The 12,374-nt window shown below is 36.7% G+C and overlaps 1 protein-coding gene across 1 annotated transcript in view; it reads left to right on the top strand.

Annotated features, from left to right (window-relative positions):
* Nucleotides 1–821: 821 nt before the first annotated feature.
* Nucleotides 822–12,374, top strand: part of LOC105388659 (chloride channel protein 2) — a 66,785-nt gene continuing 55,232 nt past the window's right edge. Inside the window, exon 1 of the mRNA XM_048630936.1 lies at nucleotides 822–1,202. Coding sequence (XP_048486893.1) covers nucleotides 1,128–1,202 — 75 coding nt within the window. The 5' untranslated portion in view covers nucleotides 822–1,127. The remainder of the gene's footprint in view (nucleotides 1,203–12,374) is intronic.

The following is a 12,374-nucleotide window of genomic DNA, read 5'->3' as shown; positions in this document are numbered from 1 at the left end:
AGTCGACAATGTAGTCGATAGTAATCCGACAGGCCGTTCACTGCACTTTGTATGCGTTTTATTAGTTTCTAACGTTACCGACAGGGGCGTTGATCAAGGTGTCATACTATGCTATCGAATTTCCTATTGACTATAGTTGACAATATTCGTGATTCACACATTGGTTCAAACGTTCTAGTCGCTGGGATGTCGTTGAGATTATAATTATGTTACATACTTACCTACTTACGAGAATCGGGACCCGGTCTCCCACCATGGAACGCTTGTCGAATTATACGTAATATTATAATTTAACTAACTAAGTAAGTACAATTACTAATTAATTAAGTAACTAAGTACCCACCTATATTAAATTAAAATAACTGAATAAAATATACGATTCGTTGACATTTTACTGGTTTTATTATTATGGTGGGGCTACACCTACACACACTTACTTATTAGTTACTACACAAAAAAGTCCCACTGGTACCTATCTACCTATAAGTACTCAGATATAAGATTTTAAGCTTATTGATTTAATTAGGTAGATAAAGACATGGAAAGTTTTACGACTATACAACAACATATCGGGTAGCAGTTATTTTAGGCCCTAAAGTGGCTCAGAGAAAAAGTATTCACTGTTTCTAAGCAATAAACGTTCTTATATTATATTAAGTAATAAAATGCATTTTAAGATTAGATATTCCTTAAAGCACGAGAATCACAGCAAATAAATCTACAAACAACAATAAAAATGCAAATCATGATAATATTGATAATTTCAAGTTCACGGCCATAAACTTTATTTGACTTGAAATGAAACGGAACAGTCGCCATCTGTCACCTGTCACCGGAGTCAGTTGTTCACAGAGTGACATTCCGTCTGTACGTGTGCGCGTGCGACGCGAGCTAGACTTTGATTGTGCGAGCATTTTGCACGTAATCGCGTTTATTCAATTACAAATTATCTTATTAGAGTCGGTCGGCTGACGAGTGGTCAGTGGGGTGACGCCTGACCACCTCCGGCCCAGACACGAGGCGTTGTGCGAACAAAAAAACTGCTTAGAAAACCGCGCGCGCTTGTGCGAATGTTTTTGCAATTATTTATGTGTTTTCACTAAAAAGAGTGTGTTTGTGAGTGCAGCATGAAGGAACCGCAGGGCCCCTACCCTCAGGAGGCGTCGGACGATGAGGCCGGGCTCGGGTATCAGAATACTTTGGTAAGTTCTACGTGCATTTTATTTGTAAACAAATCTTCGTTTTAGTGCACCTACCTAGTGTATGTGGGTTCTAGAACGTCTGGCACCACTTCCTCAGGTGAAAACCGGTTGCTAATTCTGAGATTATTATAGTTTCGCACAGTTTTTTGCGTATACAATAATTTATGAAAATCACTATCTACCTAAGGAGCTAAGTATTTACAATTACTTACAAAAAAATTACTCAGGCCAGTGGACAAAACACTTAGTCCTTACTTAAATAGGTATATCATGCATTATAAATATTATCTAAAGAGAAAGTATTTACTTACCTAACTATCTCCCACCCACTACTTATACTCAGGAAAAGTTACAGTAAGTTCCAGTACATTATAAAGAAATTAGGTCATTTTCATTTAGTAGATACCTACCTACTGTCTATCTACTTTAAATGTCCATATCCAAGAATAGAATGGCAGCTTACTACAAATATCACTTCTGACATACATTTTTCTAAAGAAATATCTAAGTAGCTACCAAAGGTAAACAATGATGAATAGGCCAATTCTGTGTGACTCAAAATGCTTTGTATGATAATTGTGAATTTACCTGGATACATATATAGTTGAGTCCCGCTATAAGTATACACTTCTGAAACAAAGCATTGAAGCTACATAATATTAATATACAGGATGTTCAGCACATGGACAGACAAAGACTTTTCTGGGTGATAAGGCATATACAATATATTTGAAGCATTTCAAAAATTTCCAAAGTATGAAAGTTGCTTTAAATGATCTCTTCTATCACACAAAGCAATTCTCATTACATTTGCAAAACACTGTGTATAATATGTATTACATACACACTTGTTTAGTGTCTAATGTAAACAATATCTGTCTGTCAGAGACATCAAGATAGTTAGAGTACTCTTTATTTGTAGACAGACATAAATAACTCAAAATTTTATGTAGTTTGGTTTAAGGTACAGTAAAGGGCAGATAGACCTGACCCCTCTCAGAAACATTATTACTATGAGAGGGGGGTCAGATTTATCTGCACCTGACCGTACCTACTTACTGACTGCTGTATCCAATAGTATCCTGTAGAAATCCATTTCTGTGTGACCATTATGTTACAGGTATTTTTCATAACTTACATGCACTAGGCAAATGTTTACATATTTAATTATTTCCCACCACTTCTTATAGCTTATCAATTAAATATTATTATTATGTTGTTGACATAGTTATTGAACTATCTCTAGAGTCACTTCTAAATGTTCTTATTTCATACACACTTAGAAAGATAGATTAATTAAAGTGTTTTATTAATCAATATGACTAAACTTATAAATAACTTAATATAAATATTTTTTTTAATTTAGACCAAATGTTTTCTACTTGAATATATACAATAGTATTTGGCTGGCAAAACTATCATACTCATTAACAAATTGAATAATCCAAGTGATTATAAACCTTATAAAAAGTTAGCTGTAAGTCTAAACTTGCCATGATGCCCATAAATTGCAGAAAAAGATTTTTTGTTTAGTTAAGAAGTTTGTTTGTTTACATGGCCTCATTACTTTATGTCATTTGACGAGTAAATTTAAACAAAGATAACATAACTATGTTTTTGTTTTGAATTGCTTGAACATTATACTTAGTGCCGTAAATATAAGTATCTATGCACAGGATGCAGACCATGTAATCTACTAGAACCCTAAGTTGTGCCAATTTCTCCATAGCTATGGCTCTAACCCACTATGCATAGTGGGTTAGAGCATAACCAGGGATTATTGCTTGACTTTAGACACATCTGTCAAGAATTGAGATGTCGTATAATTGATCAACCTTTCTCTGGTTATGATCTAACCAACTATGGAGAAATTGAAGCTAAAACTGTACAGTTACATTTCCGTCCAAACTACTTGATGGTTCCTGAAGTTGGATGGAGTGCGATTACACTTTTGTGCTTTACCAAACTAACCAACTGTCAATCTTATAGGTGGTTTGTTAGATTGACAAGAACCAAAAGTGTATATTAACTGTTAACTTCCAAACTAAAAAACTGTACAAGCTTGCATCGGGCTCACAAAGTTCTAGGTACAGCGTAGCACTGACTCTACTCTTGTTTGCTGACATTGCACTTTTTTATAATGACGTAGCAAGCAGTTGTATGTCACCTAAGCTAAAACTTTTCAATGAAAGGGAAATAATAATATGAGCATTCTACATTAATTATTAAGACATTTGAATTCTCTGAAAACTTAACATACAGACTTCCTGGTTGTCAAGATAAGATAGTGTAGATTCTGTAGATCAGCTTAAACTATTACAAGTGTTAATTTGTAAGAAATTTTAAATAATTACTTATACCTACATACAATAAAGGGTCCTTTCTTACCTCTGTACTATACACTATGAAAACTAAGTTTGAACCTAAACTGAGTTTGAACCTATCTTTCTTCCATTATAATACATAATTCATCTTTTGGCAAGATCAGAAAATTTTCCACAAATATGAAGATAAGATACTTACCTAGAACTGTGTATACAATAAGTATTGGTGTTGTAAAACCAGTTTTTTGGCTAACAATAGTAACAATATTATTTTCATATCAATGTCCTTAATTAGATTTTTATTACCTAACCTAATGCCTGAATGTTTAAACATTTGTATGTACTGTCGATTCATCGGATGAACTGTTACGAATATAATCAAATAAGCTTCATGAACAATGGGAATTGAAATATGAATTGAGTTAAATAATCTGCATACCTTATGCCTAGGAAGGCATGTGGTTGTAGGTATGTTGCTATCAGTAAATAAACAACGCAGCATGCATTGTACTCATCTCTCAACTGTAATTACCGAAGGGTGCAAATGAGCCCACTCGCTTTTCGCTGTACATATTTTGTACTGAACTACTTGATAGGTGTGCTAGCCGTATTTACGTTTTGGTATGAGTATTATGCACTAGCTGTAGCTAGATTCTAGATGTGCAGCTTTCCTCACCCTCCTATCGTGTTAAATGTGCAACGCAGATAAGACATAACAAAACTTGGACATCAACTTCATTTGTGGCTCCATCGAAACGGCAATCATAAGATGTAGGTATATTCGCCACAAAAGATGTAAATTTTACTCACTTCTCAAATGACCTTATTGAAGAGACGTGGAGATAAGACTTGTATGTCGGTGCAATAGAATATGAGTTCTTTACGGCTCATTGTATGTCCAGCGTCTACAAATTCAATCGTAAAGAGATCATTACTTGTTATTACGTTAGTATTACCTACGTTTGGACTGGTTTGGAGTCGTGACGTCACACTTTTTCAGTCTGTTATGCCGCTAATGATTGTTTTACAGCTTAGTTTCAGCTATTTGAATATCCAGATGGCTAATTAAGAGGATGGCAAATTTAATGACCGCATAAGTTAAGTTTGAACGGCTAACCGAATTTTAGTATTATAGTTAAGGGAAATGCCTAGCGGCTAAGAAGTATTCCAAAGTCTGAACAAATTTACATTCATTGGTCTGGTACACCTACTACTTATCGATAATAAGTAATGCCCGACGTATCCCGGGAAGCGGATCCCTGATCTAGTAGATTCCTTCCCTATATAGTCATTATAATCAGCCCGCAACCTTCCAACTGCTAGACATATAGGTCTCTCCCAAGGAGCTCCTTAACACTATCAAATCAGCGCTAACCACGAATCTCATTGACTGACAATTCTCGTTCATTCTTTTGTCGATTTAGAGAGTGATCCTGGTGGTCCAGAGGACCTTCTTCATACAGGCACTACCGTAAATCTATTTCCGTACCGAACCGATAGACAAGCCAAGTCTGGTTAGCGGCCTCGCTTACGCTCGCCCTGACGATTCTATTCGAGAGTCATATGACTGCAGAAACCGAAATCCCGATTACGGAAGCTTGCATTAGTATGCGATAAAAATTCACCAAACCTTACCAAATCGCATTTATGAGTAGTCTTGACATTGACATCGGCTATCGGTGGTTATATCGTATTATACGATTACCTATCCGCAGTCGTCACTAAAACGATAACGGGAGTCATGTGAAGTCATTATCGATGGGAATTTTGGTAGAAAAGATTGATTTTGATTACTGTATTACGATTAACATTTATCTTTTTGTTCGATAAAAGATAGCGGGTTTGTGTATGTTTATGCGACTCGCAGATTGAATAAGTTTGCCTAATAAACCAATATAATTTGTCGTTTCAACTCTGATGAAGCTACTGAAATATACGGTTTAATAGCGTGGGACACCGTTCCGTAGGCTAGACGCAGTCTGGCGTATGCTAACCTCTGTGGAGATACCTAGGTCCGACTTCAGAAGATTCTTGCTGAAGAAGCTGTGCCGAAAAATTCGTTTCACAATACACATCATGATAATTATACTATACATAGTAGATAATGCAATAAAATAATATAACAACTAATAAATTAGTTGTACTTCTTAGTTCTTCTGTAAAAGTGTATATGTATATATAAATTATTCGTTCCAATATAATGAAAAACAGCAATAAAATTTACTAATAAAATAATTATGATTCAAGTAATTAAGAATAATCTAGAATTTAGACCAAATCTCAGCTCTACGAAAAGTAAGTGCTAACGTTTCACTGCTGCTACGAAGGAGTATCGTAATAATCGATTTGTTTTTAGTAAGCCATGGCCAAATCGATTACTATATTAAACTGCATACAAAAAACCAACCTATATTGTGAGACCTGTTGCTAAAAATTATCAAAATGTTCTGTGAACCTAAATAAATAAATAGACACCTAAATTATTATATTCAACACATCCCCGAGCTTGGGTTCGCTTTAAAAAGTTTTCCCTTTGAGAATTCCGTGACATAAAGTAGCCTATGTTTTAATATTTTAATCCAAGGTGTCATACTATATATTATGTCATATAAAATTTAATTAAAATCGTTTCAGCACTTTTGACGTGAAGAATTAACAAATATACACACATCTTTCGCATTTATAATGTTAGTAGGATAAGAATAGAAGAGGATGATATTACATAGCGACGAGGTTCCTCTGAAAATACCCTTGAAATGATTGCACATGCAGCCACGACCAAGAGGAAATAGAAAAATAATAGTCTTCATTGTTCTACGAACGCAGGCCATGGGTAGTGTATTGTCTGTCCCATGGGTGTTGCATTCAAAACGATAGGAAACTCAATGCACAAAGTTACATTTGTACGGAGAGCTGCGTTTACAGTAGGCCAACTGTTACCCGTACTAAACCTACACGCCGCTGTATAACATAGTCGTAGTCGATCCGTTTGTCTACTGAAGACGCAGCCTAAACTACGTATTGCACACTAGATATACCTATTTATAAATTACTTGGTTTTCACGGGTTATGCGTATCGCCATCCACAATCTATAATAAAGGTTTATATTACTTATTGACCTCGACTCTTTTTTGGTTAAAATCCTTTGTCCCAGTAGTTAGTGTTTCTTAACAACGCTTTCCGTCGACCCACTCTTGATGATCCCCAACCAAAGACTTGGTCTCGTCGGACCGAGACGTTGGTACTCTCGCGACGACGGGTCATTGTTTCAAACCGGAGGGGAATTTGGGCACGGGTCCATTGTCAGATACGTCACGACAACAATATTTTCATTATCGTGCCGGTGACGACGCTAGCCACCGCACACGAGCAATGAGGAAGAAAAAGTGAAACTTTGGCAGCACAATCAAGTGTACCCGAGGGAATCTGACCTATCACATTTATGGGGGGAAAAATGCCGACTGAACCAACCAATTGGAACTGGGTAATCTGGTATCGTCGTTTAAGGCGCCATCTGTAAATAGGTTTTACCTTTTCTCCCCATTGTATTAATCCTGCTTACCTGTCCAATCTGACGTAACTAGTTTGGATCTAACAGCTGATGTTTGACGGATAAGCGATGCCGCTTAAAGTTTGTTGATTGCTAATGTGTCGGTGGTGTTACGGTAGCTGTAAATAGTAGGGTTTGTACCGTGGTGAAAGGATTTATCGGTCCCATTACAATAACTCTGGTTTTATGATTAATAAAGAATTACAGATTACTACAGATAAGCCTTATACTTCTTATGATAAGACTAATCTATCATATTTGCAGAGATTATGTCATGTGATTTTCAATAATATTTTTTATGCACATTGATACACACAGTATTATTTTATTATCCGTCATACCTCTTTTATCAATCGAAAACTACGTATGCGATAGCAGAAACCGTTCTTTAATCGAACACACACTGACGTCTTCTATTGTAATATTTACCTAATTGATTTTAGGGCAGAAACCAGAAATGCGATGGTGCTAGTGTTATTTGTGAAGTATGGGCGTGAAAAAAGTTAAATTATAATGGCATTTCACTACACAAGCAATCAGTAGGTAACTAACAAACTTATAAAAGTAAATTCTTACACATTTTTATCTCGCATCGCATCGCATAATGGAAACAGGCGCAAAATTGCTCGTTTTCACGGCCGCGTCTAGCCATGAACCCCAGCCAGCTTTGTTTGGCCTGTTCCATCCCGTACCCGCCTTTGAATCGGAGATCAGCTTAATCCGGCGCTCGCTTCCGCACTGTAGAACGCTTACCTACTAACCGTTCAGTGTAAGAAGTCCCCAGCTATGCATATAGGATACACCACGGCAGGAGACATCTCACGGTGGACAGACGTACCGTCTGATATTTGCAGTGTTGTAATGTGATGTTATGTCACAGAGGTTTGTAGGCTGAGGATGGGAAGAAATGTGTGGAATGGATGATTGGGTAGCTTCGACAATTTCGTGTTTCAGATAGTTACGACAAGGGAGAGGTGCAATTGCAAACTCTAGAGCAGTTTCGAAGATTGGCCAGTCAGATTCGCATCAGTCGCTGACTGCCCAGTTTTCGCCGTATAAAAGAAATTTTATTGCACAATTTATCATAAATATTATTAGTTAACAATAAATAATCTACAATCCATTGAAGACGTTTCTTATGAGGTCGGTCGTAAAGTCTAAAGACGATTTTTATTGTATTATTTATTTATTCTCCGGTTAGATGTGGTGACGACTTGCGAAAGGTGGCTGGTAATGATTGGATGCGGAAAGCTAAAGATCGCATCCAGTGGCGTGCTTTGGGAGAGGCCTACGTCCAGCAGTGGACTGCTATAGGCTGATGATGATGATGATGATGATTTATTTATTTTGTCTCAGAGACTCTAATTGGAGTTGTTTACTTCGAGCGGTGAAAACTAAACACTTTGTATAGTTGTACAGCGGTGCCGCATGTGAGCCACTAGGTGGCGACACTGGCACAATTTACCACTAAATGTAAGCGTCCACCTTTCGACATCGCACGCAACGGACGCATCGCATCGCAGTGTTCTTTGTATAGAAATTCACACAAGTGCGTCCACTTCATGCCTTTCTCCATACATTTATGACAATCCGTTTGGTCCGATACGTACGATACCGCTTTCCTTAAGTCCTCGGGTCCTTCCGTGCGTCACCGATAATCCTGTAGCCATATTGACGTAAGCGGAGATTATAATGTTTGCCGTTTGCAGTAGGTGAGCGCACAAATATTAGTGAAGAGAAATCTTTAGATTACACGCAGATATATGGCATGGAGGAGATAAAAAAGTAATGGTTTCCTAAAGTTCTACCACGACGGCCTTTGATAGTGTTCTAGAGTACGGTTAGTGTTTCACGGAACCCAGGGGTTCCGTAAAAGGCACTCACGGTGGGTTCTGGGAAAATTCAAGTATAAATAATGAAATCAAGCACTTATAGCGCATAGGTGTATGGCAATAGGTTGAAGGCCTAAGCTGGGGTTCTACCAAGAAAATGGCGAGCAAAAAAGGGTTCCGTAGGGAAAAGTAAGTTTCGGTGCTCTAGAGTTTACCGACACGCCAACAAAAAGGAGAGAAGAAGGTTATCGTTTTAATTCCTTTCGTGCACGCGTCTCGTCAAGGGTCTCATCACTCTGGACTGCCTACCCTGGAGTTGGATAGAGTCTTTATGTATTTTGTCGTTAAGAAAATAAAATGAGCAACACGACTTGAAGAGAATTGAGACTTTAGCAACTTTTTAATGAAGCTTTTATTTACCCCCTAGTCTGTTTAAAACATGATTCACAATGGTGGAAACAGTAGCAATTAGAAAATTAAACAAAGGCTTATATTTGAGAAATCACGTGAGCCGCGAACTCGCGTATATTATCGCCCTATTAGTGATGTAATGCGACAAGGCAATACATTATGTGGCGGTGTTGGGCGTTGCAGTGGGGATTGCCGCGTTGTACTTAGTTCTGTTTATGTACTAGATGTTCTCACAACTTTAGCTTTACTATGAAGAAATATTATTCTGCTATATACATAATATTAAGTATATTATTTTCTTATCCCTTACTATTCTGAACGAAACTTTTTAGGTGGGATACTAAATTATAATTATGTAATTTGCTTTTTTTATTATAAATATTATTTATGATGACGCTCTGTTGATAGATAAATCGAAGTATCCTAGCTGGTCAGTTTAGTGCTGCATTGCGATTCTGTAAAATCAGACATCTCACTTCGATCTTCATTCTCCCTTCACCTTTCACTTCACGTATGTCATCTTATACATTATTTGTCAAAATCTCGAAATTGCGGAAATTACAGAATGCCAATTTCAAAACTCACTCCGGATTCAGAATCGAGTTTAAACAATTAGCTTTATAGAATCGCAATGCTGTGGTCTACCAGAGTGGCACGAATGTCTTATTTTTAACTGTTACTGTAAATATGTATTTGGATGTTTTTATGAGATACATTTGAAATATACAATACATACGTAATGTATTGTATATTTCAAATGTAATAAGTAACGCTAAAAGTTAATAAAAACGAACTTACCAGTAACTTTCGTCTCTTTCCCCCGCCGCGGCAAGCCTCACTCGCGCGCGCAGTACCTACCGGCGTCGGCGGCGCCTGCGCACACTAAACGGTAGCACACACCGAGAGGAGTGGAGCAATCACACTGCTTAACGAGATCATAAGGGCTTGGCCACACTAGCCGGATAATGTTGCACCTGGATTTATGATTTATTAAAAGATGATGGGCGTTTTGGGACCTATGTCTAATAAAGATGAGTCATACTCGTTGGATAGCTCTTTTCAAGTGAGCAAAAAAATATTATAACGACAAATCCGTATAAGTTTATCCGTATTTCGAAATACATATATTCGTTGGAAGCAAGTGCAAGCATACCACCACCGCACATACACCTGTCAGATCCATACAAGTTACGTCAGATTTGAAGCGACGCTGCTTAGGCATTGTTAATTGCGAACGTTGGCTGGTGGTAAGATAACACTACTGGATTCATGATTTAGTTAGAATTACTTTCAAATATTTTTAACTTTACGGCCTTAACACAAACAGTGTGCGTAACACATATTTAAGGGATGTCAAATATGCGTTTGTTAATACAGTGTTAAACACCCGTTATTTACACCTTAGTTTTACGAAATATAATTTATACCAACCTAGTAGGTAATAGTAGGGAATTGTTAAACGATATTCCTCTTAGGACTAGCTAGGACTAGCTAAAGAGTTTCTCATGCAGCCATGATATGATTGGTGGTTCTGTAATGGAGTGGAATCTATGTAAAATCATACTTACTTAAATAAATCCACACTTTGTCTGGTTTTATGTGAAGCAATCACCAAAATTCCAGATTATGGGGATACCCAATCAAAACAAAAACAGGTTGAACAGTAAAAGTGTAAATAAAACATAATATATTTAGCAATTTTAATGTAAAAAATACAAATATCTTCCTCAATCTCTTAAGATTATAATACACATAAAAGGTTATTTATTTGTGTGATTTGTAGAAAACACGAATGCAGGAAAATAACATCAATTTTATTTCTCTCGGACATGGTGCTCAAGATTCGTGCGTCAGTGTAATCATGTCCTTAGTTTCAGTACTTCAGCCTAATGCAAGGAATTCGCGCATCCTCAGTTGTAGTTTACCTGGCTCTGGCACACGGCCGCAGCATCCTTGCAAAAAAGTAAAGCAATAAAAAAATAAAAATGTAAAACGAGTTCGAAATACAAAAAGGCCTCATTCATTTTCGACGTTTAAAATCCGTGTTTTTCTAAATTCCTTCGGGCTTTTTGCCGCTCGATTTGAACTGAGTTTTCTTTTTAATTGTGACGGTGGTGTTCGATTTTCAAAATGAAATGGCGCAAGTCTCAGAACCAATCGATTGTCTCTGGCGATACTTCAGAAGAAGAGATCGGCCATAGCTATCTGGGGACTTTGGTAAGTTCATTTTTGTACTATTGAACATTTCAAGCATTGAAAGACGATCAGCATAGGTCTGTATTGCTTTTCAAAGTGGCATCTTTATAAATCAGTTTACCAAGCCTGCCTATAGTGGGTTATTCATCTTATTTAAAATATGTTTATGTAGGTACCAAATCATATATTATAATTTTAATGAACTTATGTACCCATACGTAAATATTTTTTATAGACTTTCATAGAAAAACTTTGACTCACTTTCAAAGATGGGATGATCAACAATCAGCATCCATTGCTCTGTATCAAAGAACATATTTTCTTTCTAATCCGACATGTTTTTTTTTTAATTTTTTATCATAGTAAAGTTTTTTTGACACTTTTAAATAACTAACAAGATGACTGTGTTGTCTCTTTATTAATTGATTATGATTAATGTGGTGACACCTTGAAAGCCTAAGATAAGACTTAAATATTGTCAAGTTCAAGACTTTGATTGTCATTGTATAGAGTCTAAATTCACTTAAAATTCTCCTAAATATTGTGGGCTTCACCCATGTAAGTATAATGCTATTCACGAAAGAAGACCAAAACTGTCAATACTTAGTAGACCGTCCACTACACGTTGCATTTACTCATGTATCTGCTGTTGACTGAAAAATATGCTGATTACACCTTGCAAACAAAAACTTACTATTGTTATAAAAGGCTAAAGTGTTAGAGAATGTTTATAACTGTTTCACGCAAAAACTGCTGAACTGACTTTCATGAAATTTGGTGAAGCAAAGACTACTTTTCTTGCCAGAATTCTAACACGATAACATAGTTTTGTTGGCGCGAAGCTCGTGGGCAATAAGC

This window comes from Plutella xylostella, chromosome 27 (genome assembly GCF_932276165.1).
Source record: "Plutella xylostella chromosome 27, ilPluXylo3.1, whole genome shotgun sequence".
NCBI lineage: Eukaryota > Metazoa > Arthropoda > Insecta > Lepidoptera > Plutellidae > Plutella > Plutella xylostella.
Note: the sequence above shows the minus strand (reverse complement) of the source record. Positions and strands in the feature narration are given on the sequence as shown.